The sequence below is a fragment of the Carassius auratus genome, chromosome 42, assembly GCF_003368295.1.
Source record: "Carassius auratus strain Wakin chromosome 42, ASM336829v1, whole genome shotgun sequence".
NCBI classification, from domain to species: Eukaryota; Metazoa; Chordata; class Actinopteri; order Cypriniformes; family Cyprinidae; genus Carassius; species Carassius auratus.
The window spans coordinates 4,661,112-4,682,588 of NC_039284.1; the positions used below are offsets into that span (position 1 = coordinate 4,661,112).

A 21,477-nucleotide genomic window follows, 5' to 3' on the forward strand; every position below is an offset into this window, starting at 1 on the left:
TCCTGAAAACAAGGGTAAAGTATTGTCAAGAATGAGATCTTGAAGAGACTTATTAGATCCCTGCTCTGATGGCTTGAGCGGGAGTTGTTGGGACTCTCACAACCTAAAGCTTGAGATGTTAAGCAGAGATTTTAAGATGCTTTGCTAAATCTCAGGACTGCAGATGCCCTCATCTATAGATCTATGACAAGCTTAAGCTTAGTGCTGGAAAGCAAAATTATTGTTCGTTTCACAATGAAAAAGAACAGCGTTGACTTCACATGGAATATTGTCTCTTTAAAGATAATTAGCTGCTCCTTTGAACCGAGAGAGAAAAGAAACATGGCCAGAATCACGATAGATAGTAGTTAGAACTGAGACAAATGAGTTCCCCATTGCAAATCTAATGTGGACGAAGACTCGGTATATAGTCTCTTGGCAGACCTTTGCCACCTTTGTATGCCAAACCACAGTAAAAGTGGATTCACTTTTTGCTTATATACATTTAGTTTGCCACAAAAGTTCAGCCACAGCATCTGTGTACAATTTATTATGGAGCTCAAGCAATCCATTTTTAAAGTAGAGATCAAAAGATCCTTGGAATATTTGTTCCAAAACAAAACAGAGTACTAATGACTAACGTATCAGTTCGGAAAAATCATTGCAAGCTTACTTCCAAAGTCATGGGATTTCTCGCCTCTCACAGTAAACGGGATTCCTGTCTCGTCATCCATGAAGCAGGCAACTGGTCCTGATAAGAGGGCATGTGGTCCTCAAACCAGACATGACCTATTACATCAAGGAAGAAGAAACTGTGTGTGTGTTTTGACAAATGTGTCAGGGATGAACAATGCACCGAAGATGTAGGATGATGGAGCATGTACAGTAGCTTATGATATCTCTATGACTCTCAGGAAAAATAGTTCAAAAGCTGTCACTGTGGCTGTACTCTGTAAAAAAAATTAATTAATTAATAAAAAAAAGTACCTTTAGGGAAGCTCTGTCAAGCACCTAGAGGGCCACTGTACTGCATAGTTTAGCTCCAACCAACTCCATGCTTGGAAGTATCTAGCACCTCTAAAGTCTTTGATTAGCTTGTTCGGGTTTACCACCCCTGCTTTAGAGTGCTACTGTGCACCCTTTAGCGGTAAATAAGGTACAAAAGGTACTGTCCCAGCAACAGCTTTTAGACCTTTTTTCTGAGAGTTATGTTACCCAACATCACCAATAAGCAACGAATATTTTCAGTGCAAAGTAGCCTGTTTTCTAAATGTCCATACATGACAACATACCTAGACAAGGTTTGTCCAAGAAGTTGCTAGACTTGTGCAATATACAGTATTGTTCAAAATAATAGCAGTACAATGTGACTAACCAGAATAATCAAGGTTTTTCGTATATTTTTTTATTGCTACGTGGCAAACAAGTTACCAGTAGGTTCAGTAGATTCTCAGAAAACAAATGAGACCCAGCATTCATGATATGCACGCTCTTGGAAGTCGTGGCCTAATGGTTAAAGGGTTGGACTCCCAATCGAAGGGTTGTGAGTTCTAGTCTCGGGCCGGACGGAATTGTGGGTGGGGGGAGTGCATGAACAGCTCTCTCTCCACCTTCAATACCACGACTTAGGTGCCACTGAGCAAGGCATCGAACCCCCAACTGCTCCCCGGGCGCGGCAGCATAAATGGCTGCCCACTGCTCCGGGTGTGTGCTCACAGTGTGTGTGTTTGTGTTCACTGCTCTGTGTGTGTGCATTTCGGATGGGTTAAATACAGAGCACAAATTCTGAGTATGGGTCACCATACTTGGCTGAATGTCACTTCACTTAAGGCTGTGCAATTGGGCAATTAGTTGAATTAGTTGAAAGGGGTGTGTTCAAAAAAATAGCAGTGTGGCATTCAATCACTGAGGTCATCAATTTTGTGAAGAAACAGGTGTGAATCAGGTGGCCCCTATTTAAGGATGAAGCCAACACTTGTTGAACATGCATTTGAAAGCTGAGGAAAATGGGTCGTTCAAGACATTGTTCAGAAGAACAGCGTACTTTGATTAAAAAGTTGATTAGAGAGGGGAAAACCTATAAAGAGGTGCAAAAAATGATAGGCTGTTCAGCTAAAATGATCTCCAATGCCTTAAAATGGAGAGCAAAACCAGAGAGACGTGGAAGAAAACGGAAGACAACCATCAAAATGGATAGAAGAATAACCAGAATGGCAAAGGCTCAGCCAATGATCACCTCCAGGATGATCAAAGACAGTCTGGAGTTACCTGTAAGTACTGTGACAGTTAGAAGACGTCTGTGTGAAGCTAATCTATTTTCAAGAATCCCCCGCAAAGTCCCTCTGTTAAAAAAAAGGCATGTGCAGAAGAGGTTACAATTTGCCAAAGAACACATCAACTGGCCTAAAGAGAAATGGAGGAACATTTTGTGGACTGATGAGAGTAAAATTGTTCTTTTTGGGTCCAAGGGCCACAGGCAGTTTGTGAGACGACCCCCAAACTCTGAATTCAAGCCACAGTACACAGTGAAGACAGTGAAGCATGGAGGTGCAAGCATCATGATATGGGCATGTTTCTCCTACTATGGTGTTGGGCCTATTTATCGCATACCAGGGATTATGGATCAGTTTGCATATGTTAAAATACTTGAAGAGGTCATGTTGCCCTATGCTGAAGAGGACATGCCCTTGAAATGGTTGTTTCAACAAGACAATGACCCAAAACACACTAGTAAACGGGCAAAGTCTTGGTTCCAAACCAACAAAATTAATGTTATGGAGTGGCCAGCCCAATCTCCAGACCTTAATCCAATTGAGAACTTGTGGGGTGATATCAAAAATGCTGTTTCTGAAGCAAAACCAAGAAATGTGAATGAATTGTGGAATGTTGTTAAAGAATCATGGAGTGGAATAACAGCTGAGAGGTGCCACAAGTTGGTTGACTCCATGCCACACAGATGTCAAGCAGTTTTAAAAAACTGTGGTCATACAACTAAATATTAGTTTAGTGATTCACAGGATTGCTAAATCCCAGAAAAAAAAAATGTTTGTACAAAATAGTTTTGAGTTTGTACAGTCAAAGGTAGACACTGCTATTTTTTTGAACACACCCCTTTCAACTAATTGCCCAATTGCACAGCCTTAAGAGCGTGCATATCATGAATGCTGGGTCTCATTTGTTTTCTGACAATCTACTGAACCTACTGGTAACTTGTTTGCCACGTAGCAATAAAAAATATACTAAAAACCTTGATTATTCTGGTTAGTCACATTGTACTGCTATTATTTTGAACAATACTGTATATATATATATATATATATATATATATATATATATATATATATATATATATATATATATATATATATAAAAGAAAAAAAACCTCACTGAAGGGGTCTGAAAAGTTACTCAATCTAGTGACAAAGTGACTAAGTTAGTTACACTGGCAATAGGTGGGTGGTTCACAATGAAATCTTCCATTTTGTGGTTTGCCCCATGTGTTGCATTTGTTTTGCCAATCATGATTTTCCACTCGTTTGTGTTTCTTTGTTATTTCTCAGCGCAATCCACACTCATCCTCATTACATTATGACTCTCCTCTCTTTCCTCTTCAATCCAGTTTTCTAAGTCTTTGAAGCATTTTGGAGAGGAGGAAGGTTGCATGCAACCGGATGAGTTCTTTGGAATCTTTGACATCTTTCTGCAGTCGTTCAGCGAGGCCCGACACGACCTGGAGAACATGCAGCGACGCAAAGAGGAGGAAGAGAGGAGAATGCGCATGGAGGCCATGGTACAACTTTTCCTGAAACATAAATAAACACAGAACACACACAGATGCTTACAGGATCCACACATAATGTTCATCTGGATAATTTCATTTGCTTGGAGGTTGTTCCGTTTTTCATTAACATCTGGTTTTGATGAAGTTTACTATCACCCTATGATAGACAACTGTCTAGTGGAGCTAGAGAAGACTTACAGAAGACTAAGAAACGGATATAATGTGGCAGAGGAGGCTGTATTTATTTTTTTACTGTACAGTAACTGTTGTATTGTGTGTTTACACACAATTCTTTATTTGAACTTATATGTCCTAGTTCTTTTCATCTACTGTAAGATCACTTTACAGTTGTGTAATGATAATGAACTTTTCTTATAGCTCATTACAGAATTGTAGGCTATCTGCACCCTTCTATTTATGTTGCAAACTGTAATAGACATTGACTTGCAAAATGATTCCTGATTCCTAAAAGGCGTTTTTTGTAACAGTGTTTTGAATGGATCTCACTAGTGTTCTCTAGGAAGTGAAATAGTCTGTGTATTTGACAGGTTTGCGTGTCATCTGAGGCCAAAGATAAGATTCTGATGACAGAAATATTTGATTTTGACCGGGAAGTCTAAAATTTTTACAAGTTGCTGTGTGGTTTTGAAATAGTTTTTATAGTTGTGTGAGAAAATGGTTAATTGTTTCATGAATTGTGTAAAAATGTAATATCATTTGTTACCCTGTATGATCATGGCTATTTTAAATGTAGTGTTCCTGTAGCTCAACTGGTAGAGCGTTGCGTTAGCAAGCCAGCACAAAGTTGGGGGTTCGATTCCCCGGGAACACATGATAGGTAAAAATTGATAGCCTGAATGCACTCTAAGTTGCTTTGGATAAAAGCGTCTGCTAAATGCATGAATTTAATTTAATTTTAAATGTAAATCTCTGTTCATTTATCTATCCCAGCTAAAGGACCAGCGGGAACGAGAGAGAAGAGCAAAGAAAACTACCGGAGGCAGTGTGTCAGAGGAGGTGGGGGAGTTTGATGATCTCGTATCAGCGCTTCGCTCAGGAGAAGTCTTCGACAAGGACTCTAAACTTAAACGCAACCGAAAGCGCTCTGTCAACCAACTGGTGGATGGTGGAGGGCGTGAAAGACCAGTCACCAAGGTGAACTATTGACCTCAGTGAATACAGTCGAAAGGAGATCGAGCTTTTTGTATTCAGACTGACAGGGAACTCTCTTGAAATGCCATACACTGCCCGCTAATTTCCCTTTTGCTCAGACCAGTAATAACTGACAAGCTCAAAGATAGACAGGCTCACTGTAAGATAGTCTGTTTATCTGCAGATGTGAAGGATGCCCTGCAGTCTCTCTCTACTTGTTTCTGCTTGTTCCTCCTTCTCGATATGTACAGTCACTCATACTGATCTATTAATGTTTTTTTTTTTTTTTTTTTTTTTTTCTTTGTGGTGAAATGCACAACCTGAGTTCCAGTCTGGTGCTGCAAAGTCTCACAATAAGTCATAAGAGGTGGACATCATCTGAGTCCATTCATATGGCTATCCCTATGGTTGTCCTTTCTCGGCCACCCATTTCCATGCTCTAATTTTAGGAGATTGAGAAAGTTGTCCCTTTTTTGGAAATCTGGTACCTCTAGTCTTCGGATCCAACTGTGCTTTTCAATTTAAAAGATGCAGATGGTGCTTTCTAAACCTGGAACTGAAGGGGGAAAAGAAAATATTGTTAAATCCTGGATGTTGGATTTGCCACACAGGAAATATGACACTGTGGATGCAGCCTTACAGGTTGTGATACTCCTTGCCCAAGTGCCTTTACACATTAACGGCATTCCGAGGACTACCTCCTGTAGGGAGTTATTGATGAGAGACAAGAGCACTTTCACTAAGAGATAAAGGGAATATGAAAACCCGAAGTCTAAAAATAGAGTGTATTTAATGGCAGAAATTAATGAACCCGTTGTATTGTTATACTTCATATAACAAATGGTCTCATCTGTCATACACAACTGCACTCTTTATCCAAATTCCCTGAAGTAGCTTTCTAGGAAGGAAGAGACCATGAAAGTTTGTTTAAAGAAGCAGTTATCTGTCAGGAAGTACTATCATGTGTCTTCTTTACTTCTTCAGGTTAACATATTGAACCTTTTGGACTTGATCATAATAGAACAAATTCTAAATTCTTAATTATAATAGAACAAATAGTCTTGCTATCTAACGATCTTTCCATCTTAATGTGTATATCAAGAAACGCTAGGTACCCAGGTCTGAAAAAAGTTTGTAGAGAGATCTACTGAATTTTAGACTTTGTTCTCATGGTCAAAATTATGTAATCCTCTTTGGTTTTCTAATATTTTGTTCATCATTTTTAAATAACATGTATATTAAGTAGCTGTAGTTAGGACAAAGGATGCAGAGGTACATACAATGACCATGTAGTTGGCATGGTGGTGCAGAGAAAATGGTGTTAGAGACAGGAAAGATGAGAGGCCTCTGGTATGGATATAGACACAGATATGAAGGCAACAAGTGCAAACATCTGAAAGGGAATGTAGAGTCCAGTGAGATGGTGATTATGGATTGAACCAATAATAAAAAAAAATAATAATAATGATGAATGCACTTTCATGCGTATGAATGCAGTTTCTTCTGTCCACATGGGGTCACAGTGGGAGTTCTGTATGAGATGATTGTGTTTATCTTTTAAGAATTAATATGGACACACATGGTGCGAATGGTTAATTTTTGTGAGTACAGCTCTGCCCCCTTCTGACCCTGCTTAATACACAAGTAGGGTGTCTGTGAGAGAGCCGGCCCATATCTGGTCTGCATGGATTTCACGCCAGCCGGATCCGGGCCAACACTGTGTTGCTGCCTGGGCTTCTGGTATATCCATATTTCTTTGTGCCAGTAAGGTAATTTATTAACAGTCCAAAAAATAAGCAAGTTTTAACACTAAGCTTACAAGTGCCAAAACAACAGGCCAGTGCAGCCTTTCTCTCCCTTCTCACTTGCATCAGCTGATGTGTAATTTTTTGTAATGTGTGTATATATATATATATATATATATATATATACCAAAAATAGTAATTGCAGTCCTATCTATATTAAGTCAATTTTCTGAGGCTTGAGATTGCTTATAACAAGTTAGTATTTCTGCACAACAGACAGTTAGTTCCAGGTTTGACCAGATTGTGTTGTCTGGGACATTAAAAAAAATACAATTATTGCACATTTAAATCTGAGCATTTAAAAAAAAAAGGCTAATATATCTGCAGTTAGTTTGATTGCACTTACCAATGATTCCTCATAGAGGCTCTTATTAGACTTTATGCCAAAGTCCTAATCTTGTGCTGCTTAATTGGAGAACATGCAGAATTAGGAATGGGGATTTGCATAATGAACTGTTCTTTGTGCACCAAATGAATATGACCTAACAGAAGTAAAGACATACACTTTGTTAAACTATTTTTATAATACTACATTCAGTACAGAACTTACATATATAAATATATATATTAAAAAAAAAAAAAAAATATATATATATATATATATATATATATATATATATATATACATATATAAAATGCAAGTTGCCCCTTGCAAATTAAAATTGAGATGTTTTGGGCTATTTATTTTCATTTCCTTTACATTTGTGTCATTCTTGTCATGAGAAGAGTGGTACTGCAAGTCACTAGAAGTTACATTGTTAACATTATTACACAGCTTTGGTGTTCTGCCTTTAAAGTTACACAAAGTATAAAAAATCGTCAGTATTATTATTTGTATTTTATGTATATTTCGTCATTGATTGTCCAAAACAGAAAGGAAAATATGTAGCTAGTTGCTTGATGCACTTTTTGTTTTCTTTGTAGGTCAGACTTTTTCCTGTATTACAAAACTGAGCAGCCAAAGGCTAAAAAGAAAGAAAGAAAGTATATATTTTTAGTTAAGAGATCAGGCCTACATAGATAAGGTGTAAATTTACCCAATAATCTGTGTCCCATTGTTTTATAAACCTGTCCTTTTCAGCTCTTTGATTATTGTGGATTGAATATAGATTTATATAGATATGAGCTGTAATATGAATGGTAAAGAAAATTGATTATCTTTGGTACATTATATATAAGACTGCATCTGAAAACACCATGCCAACTGCCTAAATGTAATCACTTGCTTTTATATTTTATATATTTTTGAAAAATAATGTTTTGCCTCCTTTTTCTGCTTGGTCCAATTGCACTTGATGTTTTCCCTGTTGGCTGAAGTAGTGCACAGGTGTGGTTTTCTGATAATGTTGGTGTATTATTATCTGTGACATGAAACGCATGACACTTTGTATGTGTTCATAGAATGCTCCACCGATGATTTTGACAGGTTGTATTTATGCCAAGTGCCCCATTTTAAAGGTTGATTCGACAAGGGCCTCACATAATAATGTATAGTTCTAAAATTATTTTGTACACCATCATAGTCATTTGGGGGAAAAAAAAGAGAAAAGATGAAACTGAAGTTTGAGGAATGGTGACATTTTTCCCCTGTAAATTGAAGCTCTATTTATTTGCCTTGCTTAGTTTGCTATATTTCATATGTATACACATCATGAAAGAAATGCTATATTGTGACTGATATTTGTCAGATTGTTTGTATGAGAATGACAAGCCTTTGGTTTAAATATATATTTGTTGGTTTATGGTCTGACTCTTAACCCCTCCACCTGACCCCCTTTCCATGTGACATTTTGTAGGGTAAAAATAAACTTGTTTCACTGACATCTGCATAAACCTTTTACTTTGGGTTACACTTCAGTACAGCTGGCTCTTAAATCACACACATGTCCAATGTTGTACTATGAATATCCTAGGCAAACAGTCATCCATTTTCCAATGGCAGTTCTCACAGCTGTTGTTTCTCACGGTGCAACACTGCCTTCTTCTGGTCACAGAATATTTCAGTTACCAATCAGTTATATTATCCAAACTACTGCAAGATAAGACATGGAGCATATGATATTACACATTGTAAACATACATTTTTATTAGAAAATGATCATAAACAGCATTCTGACAAATGTTCAGATTCAGTGATTTCAATTTTATGAATAAAATGAAAATAAAAATGAAGGTATAATTTATCTCGTTTGTTCAGACGAGTCAGAGGCTGAATTTACAGTACTTTTGTAGCAGGACATCATGCAAATACTCAATTTCAAAAACGTTTTTTGAAAACCTATTTTACATGAACGATATGAAAAACATTTTATTTTATTAAACATATCGCCTCGATCATAAAACACAAACCGAATGTTAGTTCATAAAACTACTCGAACAAATACTGTAATGAATTAGTTCTCCTCGTGTTACGTGAAAGAGGCTATACAAAAACAGAGGCAATGTAATCTTAATAAAATTGGATTTTGTTTTATAAGATAAGACTGTCACAGTGTATAGGCTAAGTGAGAGTTTTCAACACAAGCCTTTTGAATAGAGTGCTGTAGTGATGATATTTTTGGAGGCCAGTGAACAAAGGTTTATGATTCTTTCATCATCACAATAATCTTCACACAACTTTTTGAAAATCTAAATACAATCGGCAAGCTCTAAATACCATTAATAACAAAATAATACAATTTTTCAAGACAAGAAAAAGCTTTAGAAATCCTAAGGATGTAATGATTTATTTTATATTGTATAATAAAACTTGAAAATATTTTGAGCTTCTGTAATTATTATATATTATTTTCAGGCTTTTTATAAGACGGGATGATAGAACCAGAAGTGCCAAAATGCTTGTTGCCGGGTTTTGACCTGCAAACAGGTGACAACCTTATGAAACACTTTTCAATCAGCTGCATTATCATTATCAAAATAAATCTAGAACAAAATAAAATACTCTTTGTATGTCAGGTAAATTAATCTTACTTAAATCACATTTCATGCTGAACATGGACACAGGAATAGTTACACAATTATAATAAGTAGATTAGCTAGAGGCATCTGAAGGCACATTTTGTTAAAGAAAACTTCTAGAGAGAAGAATTGAAAACTGTAGCTACATTCAAACAGGTGAGATTAAGCCTGCAGTTTATGCATTCTTTAGGAATCAGGTAAGCGATAAAAATCACCTTTCTGTCCACCCGTCTTGCTGAGCAACTTTAAGTCCGTAATAACAATGTCATGACTGACTGACTTGCACATGTCATAGAGAGTTAGCGTGGCCACCGCAACAGCGGTCAGGGCCTCCATCTCCACTCCTGTACGGCCCGTGGTTTGGCAGGTTGCTTTGACGATGACGGCATGTTCTTCCTGGAGCAGCTCTATGGTAACAGAGGCGTGGTCAAGAGGAAGCGGGTGGCAGAGCGGAATGAGAGATGAGGTCTGCTTGGCACCCATGATGCCCGCTAGCTGTGCTACCGCTAGAGCATCGCCCTTGGCAAGCTGATTGGCACGCACCAAATTAAAAGCTTTTGGGCCAAGGATGACCTTGCCACAAGCCATGGCTGTGCGACTAGTTACAGCCTTACTGCCCACATTGACCATGGAGGCTTTACCCTGTGCATCAGTGTGGGTCAACTGTTCAGAGGTTCCATCAAGGCTGGAGGACTGTGCATCTGTATGGGGTATTTTGAAATCAAACCCACATTCAGGGGTTTTGCTGTGGCAGTACCGTGCAAACTGCAGAGTTGAATCTCTAAATTTGGTTGTTGACAGTAGTGCACTGAGGATGGGAGGAAATGTTTTGGATTGTAACTGTAGTGGCTGAGACCCCCAGTCCAAAATGTGCGTATCAACGGTTAAAGCTTTGGGGGGTTTTAAGGCACGAAACCTTGGTCGATTATGCTTTTTACAAAGAGGAGTCAAACCATGTGCATCAATAACAAAAGTTGTTGTGTAGTCCTGATTAGCATTTCCGTGAAAGTGTTTTATGTATTTTGTAAGTGAGTGAGTTGTAGCAGTGGCTGCTGAATCCATGGCGTGGATCAAAGGAAGAGGCTGCCTCTGACTGACTCCAAACAGAGGCACTGACAGCAGCCAGCTGCAGTTTCTACCTGTAAACAACGACACACACATTCAACAAAACAATATTTTCTAAAGGTGAATCCTCCACAGCTGGTAATCTGGTGAATGTATAACAGTTGCAATCAGAAATATCCAAACCCCTAAAGATTTTAAGGATTTATCCATTAACAAGGATAGCAAAGAGCAAGATTCTGCTTTGGATAGCTTCTTTTGAGTTGAGTGATACATAAAATCAACAAAAAATGAATGTAGTATTTTTATGTGAAAGGATATTTTGTTAAGATAACCACATCACAATTATTCAACCCCTATAAAATACATATATATATATATATATATATATATATATATATATATATATATATATATCTTTTTTTTTTAAAAAGCTTTCTTATGACAGTTTTTGTGGAGTTGAAACAGAATTAAGCCTTTGGGAACTCCATAATGATCCTTGATTTGTTTCAGAATTTATGCATATATAAACCCCACCCATGAAGGTATACAACAGGGCTATTCAAATCTTGCCCTGGAGGGCCAGTGCACTGCAGAGTTTAGCTCCAACCCTTTTTTTTGTCATTTCTTGTCACTAACAATCATCGACATCACTGTACTTACTTTTGAGGTGAGAGGGCTGAATATTTCTGATTGCAACTATATAATGACAAAAGGTGCTTGTAGATAGGGTGTGCGATATATCATCTCGAATAATATTTTAAGTTTTCTTTTAACAGTGTGGAACTGACATTTTCTTACTTTGAAAAATAAAATAAAAATGGCGCACCTTAAGAGTGCACAGTTTCACTGCATAAAGTAGCCAAATACAATGCATTTGGAAAGTCCAAATATCTCTTTTCATATTTCAATATTCAAAATATTTTTCAAACATTTATCTCCACATTATTTATGCAGTTTTAATTTGAAAATTGTACAATTTCTGCAGTGCAAATTACTAATCCCTGCACAGAATATGAAATGCTTTGGTCAAGGTAACAAAAACAAAAACATTGTCTAATCCCAGAAAATAATGAGATATTCAACACCCCACAGATGATATAACGAGTGAGATGGTAAGTGTATTACGTACAGCCACATCACCCACCAATGAGGATCATTGGCCTGTTCTTCATCTGAGATATATTGAACATCCCTGCAGAAAAACAAAGTTATATTCAGTTTAAATAAAGTAAATAAATTATGAATAAGACATGACCTGAATGTTGATTACTAAATTTTAATTGATGCGTTTAATTAATGTGATGTATCAAGAGTATGTTTGTTTTTACCTGCATGCTGTTTCTTCTTCCTCCCAACTGCTGTCCCTATGATGTGCAGTAGTTCCTCCTCAGTTGCTCCAGAGCGCAGAAAATCCCTCAAAGACACCTCTGAATTTCCGAACAAACAAACCTGATGGCGTGCCAACACAGACACATTATGTAAAAAAAAAATAAACCAAAACAATTTAGACATCAGCATAAGGAATATCACACACAAACAGACACACACACACGCACGCAACATTTACCTTAAGGTTGCCATCAGCCGTGATGCGCAGGCGATTACAGGAGCCACAGAAATGTTCTGACATGGAGGTAATGAAGCCCAGCTGGCCTCGAAATCCTGGAACTCTAAACGCCTGTAAACAGACAACACAGAAACACACACACACACACACACACGATGAGGGTTTATCCACTGATATGATTCTATAGTCTTACCAAGATTACCCAAGATTACAAAATGTGTGTTTTATTAAATCCTCTATTAATAACATGAGTATGAATAATTACAATAAAGTCAAAAAGACCAATAAATAAATAAATACTGCACAGTAACATAGCAAAAACCTGATAATGATTGACCCTCTAAAGAGAAAATAAAAAATGAGCTGCAATGACAATTTAATACGGAGAATGATTAATGGCCAATGATTTATTTAGCAGTTTGGAGCTGTGCTGACCTTGGCTGTATCCGTTTCCTCTCCAGGCACAGGCTCCAGATTGGGCCATTTTTGCTTTATACAGTCCAACATCTCCTGATAGCTCACCATCATCTTGAAGTTCCATCTGTTCCCTATAGAGACAGCCAATGTGCAAAGGTACAGTCAGCTGCTTTACTTTCTTGTATGCAGAAATGTTTTTCCAAACATGGATTAAATATCAGATAATTAACAAGATTAAAAAAAAAAGAAATCTTTATAAGGCATCCCGTTTGACGAGATATAAAAATTTTAATCAACCTTAAAATGTTTCACTACGAGTATAACACATGAAAGAAAAGTCAATCTCTCTAAACTTTATCAATCTCAATCTCTCTAAACTTTACCAAGAAAAGTGCAATAAAAACACAAAAGTGCACATCTTTGCATTGTTTTAGATGGATTCTATGTTTCATTATGTAATTTTTTTCCCTTAGTCATTCAGTTTCACTTTGATTTAGGTGAGTTGAGGTTAGATGAGTCACTGATCGTATACCACACAAACGGCTCTATTAATCCAAGTATTTAATCAATTACTGGAGTGACTGATGTAGTACTGGCCCCCATGCCAAACACCGATAGCAGGGACAACATATCAGTTACTGCAAAATGGCTCTGGAGCAGGGTTATTCAAATCTTGCCCTGGAGGGCCAGTGCACTGCAAAGTTTAGCTCCAACCCTGATCAAACACACCTGAGGGGTTTGATCAGGGTCGGAGCTAAACTCACTGCAGTGCACTAGCCCTCCAGGGGAAGATTTGATTAAACCTGCTCCAAAATAAATCTATTGAATTTGTCTCTAATCAAATTCATAGTCACTGTTATCCAATAAATGGAGTTGAAACTTGTTTCTACACATTGCTGTTAAACATGTTTAGTAATGAAAGGATACGACTTTGGTGGTCATTCACCAAAAACACCAACAGAATGTGGACTGTGTCACATGTTATGAATATAAATCTTGAGATACACCAAGTCTCACTGACCTGGAAAGAAAATAATCCGCACTACTAATACGATTAGAGAACTAGGGCAGAAAATGCAGCCTTTACAACAGTGCCAATTTACTACAAACCGGTAAGCTGGGCTAACAAATGTTCATGTAGTTTTCTTTCTTTGACTTTAGATAACAAACTTACCATCAAAAGGCATGTACTCTATGAATCTCACATCCAATGGTTTCTTCTCTGTCAGTGACACAAAGTCAATCAACTCGTCTTCATTCAAACCTCTCATGACCACACAGTTCACCTTTGAAGAGAGACAAAATTTTACCACAATGAACGAATAACTGAGGTTACCCAAGGTTCAATGCAAAAAGACAATTTATGAATATTAATTATTAGTGTTTTAGGTGTTGCTAGAGGATGGTAATAAATGGTTTTAAGATGACACTTTCAGAGTACTTTTGTTAACTGAAATCTTGGTAGCACTTTATTTTACAGTCCTGTTCCTCATGTACATACTATGTACTTATTATAATAATTACAATAACTATGTAATAACTAGGTACTAAACCTGAACCTACCCCTAAACCTAACCCTACCCCATTGTATTTACCTTGTGTTACCAGAACTTTCTTAGATAAATACACTGTAAGTACACTATAAGTACATGTTAGTACACGTACTGTAAAATAAAGTGCAACCGAAATCTTTAACGCTATATCCTTCATTGACATTAACCATTTTTTACATCAAAGGGGATAAGCCTATCTATTTAGATGTTTTGAGGCAAGTACATTACCTTGACTGGATTGTAGCCCATTTCAATGGCCTTTTCAATGCCTTCCATCACTTTATGAAACCCTGCAAGTGGTACCAATATAAAGAATCAACTAAAAAGTGTATAATTTAGGTAGTGACACCAAAATTTGTCAACTCAAAACTTTTCTACCAAACCGAAATAGTTTTTGAGAGCTGAAACCATGAATTAAAACAATGGCGTTTAATTAGCACTTCTCCAATGGCTGTTTTGTGTAAATAAGCTGAATAAACAACAAAAAGTAGATTATACAGCTTTAAAACTTGGCATTACAAGTTAATAGATGAACGGATAAATGATCATCTACCTCTCAAAACCCTGAAAAAAGTCTCAATGGACAACATCAGATTATACCATGTTAATTTAACTAAAAGTTTTTACCAAATAATGTGACATGACTCAAATTAATAATAAAAAAAAGATTAAGAAACTATTACATTTAGTAATCCTAACTTGAACTGTAAATTTTCATAATCCCTTTGTGAATTGTGAGCTCAACTATTAAACGTCTTCATACACTTTCTCCATGTTCTGCTGCTACCTTTGTGAGTCAAAACATTCAGAGTCTGAATTTCTTTGTTCATGACACCTCATGCTTTCTGTCTGTTTTCTTTGTACTGGAGATCAACAGCATCCTGTACCTTTTCGTCTAGTGATGAACTCAAATTTGGCAGGTACCAGAGTGTCTAGACTGATGTTGAGTAGATCCACTCCAGCTGTCTTTAGACTGGGCAACAGTCGGGTCAAATTCATCCCATTTGTAGTGACTGCAATGGTCTTAAGACCCTCCAACTTCCTCAGTTCGGCTTTCAGAAAGAAAGGAAAAAATAGAGCTTTTCAAAATGTTCAAAGTTTAATTCGGGTTTCTGACAATAACAATGTTTTTTCATGCTTGTTATGCAGAATATTAGCCATAAAGTCAGAAACATTCAGCACATGATCAGTGACCAATAAAATTATTATCAGTGCTAGTCTCACTGTTACAATGACTTGAAATGGCATGTGCGTTGAAATGAATTGACTTCAGAAAAATTGGTTTTACCCTTAGTCTCCGAGTTAAAATACCCACCGTGCATTAATAGTATGAACTGACTATCATTTCATAATTGCAGATATGGCGAAATGCAACATAAGATGTAGATTTTGAGAGGTTTAGATCACTACTATGTTATGATACAAAGTAACAAGCATTTACAAAACTAACAAAAGCTGAAGTTACCTATTATATGCAGAACATCTGGGCGAATGAGAGGTTCTCCCCCAGTCAGTCGTATCTTGTTAACCCCCTCTCGTACAAAGAGTCTGGCTAACGTCAACAACTCCTCTGCTGTTAGGAGCTGAGAGCGAGGGGTGAGCATAACCCCCTCCTGTGGCATACAGTACTGACCTGAGAAATAGAAGACATTTCATTAAAAACCATTATTGATTATAAATTCTTGTCATGCCTTTAACAATGAGATAAAAAGAGTAAAAGAAGAATGCATATACAATTTTATTCAGTTTTTTTATTATTATTAATATTAACCTTTGGATCAAACTAATGTTCATCAGGAAAAAGTGTTTTGATGTTAAAACTATTTAAGATTGTGCTACACTGGTTCTACCCATGAATACCCCTTACCCATCATAAACTCACTGTACAATGTACAACCTCTTGTGGCTTATTGCTGCAGTTAATAAAACCATTATTATAGTAGGATATTTGTATTACTAATCAGGAATAACTTTTATTACACTTATTAGTAGAGCTTCATTTGTACTAGTAGTACTGCCCATCAAGTCAGTGGTAACTGACACGAGAAGCCCATTTCATTTTACAAAGCATACAGTATGTGAGAGACTTACAGCGGAGGTTACATTTCTCAGTGAGAGAAATGCGAAGGTAATTATGCCTGCGTCCAAAGGAGTCCATAAGGAACGCTGAGAAAGGCAGGACATCTTTCAGGATACGCCTGTGACTACCTGGAACCACCAGCTCTCCGACCTGCAGATAACAACAAATATAACATGATAGGGATGACAAACAAAAAACTCACTGTTCGGATCATGTTATGGTTTTGAGTCACAAATCGGACTGTTTTTCCAGATCAGCGCAAAAACAAAATATATATATATATAATTTCAATGTTATTTGCTGTCCATTTATCACTTAAAGCGAAGCACCAAACATTTAATCAAACATGATTACATTTCCTAGTTCAGTGGTCAAAATATAATAATTGAAATCTCACTTTTGATTATTGACAAAAAAGGCATGTTTTTGTTTTTAACTGTTGTGAGTTCCATATATTAATATCAAAATTATTAATTACAAGGATCATCTTACTTACCCTATTTTATTAATAGGCCTACAATTCACCAAAAATCACACTATAAAAAAATACTAACTGTTGCAAATAGTTAACAACACGTTGTTAAAATGTAAGGTTGCAACTGGATTATTTAATGAGCGAACATAACTATGACTTGTATTTTTTTTTTTTTTTAAAGATGAATAACTTCTGTAGCAAATGTAGCTATTGTGACTGTTAATGGTTAACTAATGAGATTGTAAAGCGATACCTATGGGTCTATATAGTTCTTTTGCACTTTAATCTGTGCAAAACTTTTAACTATATATATTTTTCTTTATTGTTTTATTTTATTGAAATGTTCAGTTATTTTTGTTATTAGAAAAAAGTTAATTTAGCCTATTATATTATACAATATTTTCAGCACTTTTTTAAAACTAAATTTCAATACCGTGATAATACCAATTACCGTGATAAAAGCATTGGCAATTAAGAGCAACAGGAAACTTTGATACCGGCATATCCCTAGACGGGACCATCACACTGGGTGAAATACAGACTGAACAACCGCACAAAACTGGACAGGACACCAAAAACAAGGACTGTCCTCGGAAAACTGGGATGTATCTCCCTACCCAATGGAACCCGTAATGACAAATCAGCAGAACAAAATAGTTTTTATTCACAGTCATATTAAAACATACAAGGCCAATAAAATGAGCAGATTGTGTGACATTGTGTGTGTAGGCTATTGTCCAGGTATTGTGAAAGCCCATTCAAAATGAGACTTTTAACATTAAACATGCACAACGGCAAAGACTACAGAATAAAGGGAATTGGACAACAGCTTCTTGTGTTATACAGCGTGACATGACATCCATTACTGATTTGTCTGGTTTGGTACATTAGTGAGAGTCTTATGACCAAACAGTTGTAAAGAAAGAATAATTTATAATTTGTTACACTTTAAATCAGTTACGTTCAGTTCCTCTAGCATGAAGCATAAATGAAATCATGTGTATGCCTCACTTATATACCAGAGCTTTACCATAATAATACATTTAAAAAAGTTATATATATATATATCTATATATATATATATATATATATATAAATGCATTAATGTCAAATATAATTATTTTTAATTTGAGGGCTAGTTCGTACACAGTAATGAACTGATACAGAATGATTACCATATACATAAACCAAATAAATCGCGCTTTAATTTATTCAAAGCATATCCCCTCACGAAAACATTATCCACTTAAAATTCGATATGTTTCTGCAAGATTTTTAAATCTTGTCCCAAAACTACGTGTATTAGCCTACAATTACTGCCATCACGTGACTTTAAAGTGTTTCATGATCTCGTACCTGTGCAACAGTGGCAGGTGTAAATGTATGTGTAAAAGATGTAAGAAAACACACACCTGTTCCACTCTGTTTTCTTCATGAGTGACACCCGAATACCATCGACACACTCGATATCTCCCACATGTCAGGTGAACAGCCCGCTTTGTGCAGGCCTCAGCCGCGGCCTGTGCTCCTAAAATAAGGCGGCTAAATGTGCTGCAGTTTAACGCCATCGTCGAAGCAAAAATGTCTGTGTTGAAATGTGGGCATAATCTTCGTTTGCTAGCGGCGGTCTTAAACTTGACATGCAGTTCGCCTGGAACATTGACAAGGGGGGTGTCTTTGCGCAGCCAATCAACGTCAAGGAGCATCTACAAGAATTCTGGGCAATATAGTTTCATGAATGTGAACTACAAACTACAAAAATACGACAAGGGACTTTGGTTCTGATAAACATCCGTTTTAACGTGCTGTTAATGATTTCACAGTCCTCTGAAGTCACTCATCTTTTCCTGTGAGAGCAAATTTGGAGTTCGAACTTGGACTGTTATACACATACAGCTGAAATGAATAAGTCACTATTTATTTAATGTCCGACCTGACCGAAATATGGTAAAGTAAATAATTTGGAGTTGATGATATTTACAGTAGGCTACATAAAGAAAAAAAAAATAATACAAAGTGCATATGTATACATACATACACACACATATATATATATATATATATATATATATATATATATATATATATATATATATATATATATATATATATATATACACACACACACACACAAATGCACTTTGGATGAGTTAAATGCAGAGCACAGATTCTGAGTAGCCTATGTGTGACCATACTTGGCTGTATGTCATGTCACTTTGTCAACTAACCAACACAGTGATCCTGAAGAGTTAGAACCTGAAATCCTTTATTTACCAGCCTACACCTTTAACCATAGACTGCACATCAAGCGTCAAGTAGGGTCTAATTGAAGATATTAGAAAAAACTGAGCCTGGTTTCTCCCAAGGTTTTTCTCCATTCTGTCACCGATGGAGTTTCGGTTCCTTGCCGCTGTGGCCTCTGGCTTGCTTAGTTGAGGTCACTTCATCTACAGCGATATCGTTGACTTGATTGCAAATAAATGCACATACACTATTTAAACTGAACAGAGATGACATCACTGAATTCAATGATGAATTGCCTTTAACTATCATTTTGCATTATTGACACTGTTTTCCTAATGAATGTTGTTCAGTTGCTTTGACGCAATGCATTTTGTTTAAAGCGCTACATAAATAAAGGTGACATATCCATTTGATATCCATTTGATAAAAAAATAAAATAATTTGTGCATTAATTCTTGAGGATTATTATTGTTTTTAGAAGAAATATAAGATATATCATATTTTGAATTGTATTTCTTACATTGATAGTACCTTTCATGTTAATTATAATTTGATATAATTTCACTTGTACATACTATAAATAACTTAATTGTGTTGCTTTTGAAAATAGAAAAGATTTGAAAATAGAAAATGTAAATAATGCCCTTTAACAAATAGGTAGCACTCTTTAAACACATGGTGGCAGTATAACTCTATCAGCACAATACGTGTGCCATTTTTGCCAGTCGACTATTAACCATTTCAAATATTACCATTTTCTTGTCCTTGAAAGTAGGATTATTAGTAAATAAGAAATATAGAAAGATAACTGAAGCAAGGGACTTTTTAATTGCATGACAGAGAGTTACATTTTCCCCAAAACAGCATTACCCTAACGAAAGGAAAATATATTTACCAATATATTTCTTAAAATATATTGTGATATATTGCAATATATTATTTTCCCTTTTAATTTCTAATATTTTATATATTTGAATACATTTAATAATATATTGATGACACATATATTATATAATATATTGCAAAATATACAAATGATTGCCGCTTTCAATATATTGCAATATATTGGAAAAAAATAAATATATATAAGAATATATGCCTAATATAATACATGATATTTTCCAATATACTGCAATATATTTTTGTTTCATAAGGGTAGGCTGTTTTACTTTATTATGTAAAATAGATAAAAACAAATATCAAGCAGTTTACATCCACTAAAGGAAACACTGTAATATGTAATTGTTGAAATGATGGAGCAACACACTTTTAACATATTTTTAATCTAGGAATGTAGGAGTTTTATTTATTTTATTTTATTATTGTTAAATCATTATAAAAGATGAAACCTAATCTAAAGTGGCATCTTGTAAAAATGTGGATGTTGCAAAATAAATAAATAAATAAAACCTTGAAAGGGAGTATTAAAGTTATAATTTGTTTATGGTTGTATAGAATAAATTATTGACTGACCTAACATAACTTATTGCTGTGCAAATATGTCTTAACTAATATACAAAATGTAATGTCTTAATTTTTATTAATATTATATTCAATTGATATTCTGTTTATATATTTTTTTTTTCTTTTTTTTCCGTTATTTTAGACATAAATGCTGTGATATATCCAAAATAATATGCATGTACACATTTCAGAATTTTAATTTGAAATATTTATTTCAAAATAAAAGATTTCCACACAGACATATGAATTTGGCCTAAAGCTCAATACACAACCGCAAAACAGCCATGAATGTTTTAAAATTGACTCTTTTTTTTTATTTGATTCGGTGAAATGAGACAATGGGTCATCCATCCATAGTAATGCAAGATAATGAATGCACCTTTAACCAAAACATCAGTTTTGACATTTGAAATGAATATTGAGTAACAAACCCTGATTTTTCATGGCCAAATTAGCATCCTGACATACAAATTTAAATATTAGTTTTTACATAAAGTGCAGTTTGATAACCAGAACTACAGCAGAAGCACTGTTGAACCATGAGCAGGAAGTATTGTATTTAAAATAGAGTACATGTGAGTCTGTACATGCTTATTTGTTTTCCTCTACACCACCTAGTGCTTCTAGATTTATGAAATATTTTACATATTTTACAAAGAAAGTATTCTTGATGTCTTACATTGTCATTACTGTCAGATGGACAAAGCAAAGATGCCTATCAAAGGTAAATGACAGATTTAGGTTTGAAGGCCAAAATTAGGATGAATAAATCTGCATCTTTGATTACGTGCAGAAACTGTGTAGATGAATGGATAACTGCAGGTGCATTCGACCATCTTGTGATTGACTCAAAGAAACACAGAAGCACCACATTGTAACAATGAGATATCCAACATACGCAAAACACTGTGCACAGCAAAATACGACTATCCAAAAA

General features: G+C 35.7%; 2 protein-coding genes across 7 annotated transcripts in view; one reads left to right on the forward strand and one right to left on the reverse strand.

Annotated features, from left to right (window-relative positions):
- The window catches only part of daam2 (dishevelled associated activator of morphogenesis 2), a 138,584-nt gene extending 131,300 nt beyond the window's left edge, over positions 1-7,284 (forward strand). For all 5 annotated transcript variants that reach the window (XM_026229370.1, XM_026229373.1, XM_026229372.1 and 2 more), the window contains 2 exons: positions 3,599-3,769; positions 4,712-7,284. In XM_026229370.1, the coding sequence (XP_026085155.1) occupies positions 3,599-3,769; positions 4,712-4,927 (387 nt within the window). In that variant the 3' untranslated portion in view covers positions 4,928-7,284. The remainder of the gene's footprint in view (positions 1-3,598; positions 3,770-4,711) is intronic.
- Positions 7,285-8,783: 1,499 nt separating this feature from the next.
- Positions 8,784-18,509, reverse strand: LOC113060450 (molybdenum cofactor biosynthesis protein 1-like). 2 transcript variants are annotated; one of them, XM_026229376.1, is made up of 11 exons: positions 18,245-18,509; positions 16,369-16,507; positions 15,743-15,910; positions 15,165-15,329; positions 14,506-14,567; positions 13,899-14,010; positions 12,743-12,855; positions 12,308-12,418; positions 12,069-12,189; positions 11,885-11,932; positions 8,784-10,814 (listed from the first exon to the last, which is right to left on the reverse strand). In XM_026229376.1, exons 1-11 carry the CDS (start codon positions 18,398-18,400, stop codon positions 9,862-9,864), a joined length of 2,148 nt encoding a protein of 715 aa, XP_026085161.1. In that variant the 5' UTR covers positions 18,401-18,509; the 3' UTR covers positions 8,784-9,861. The 2 variants fall into 2 exon arrangements, with proteins under 2 accessions (XP_026085161.1, XP_026085162.1); XM_026229377.1 differs by having other exon boundaries at positions 10,503-10,814; positions 11,870-11,932.
- Positions 18,510-21,477: the final 2,968 nt, after the last annotated feature.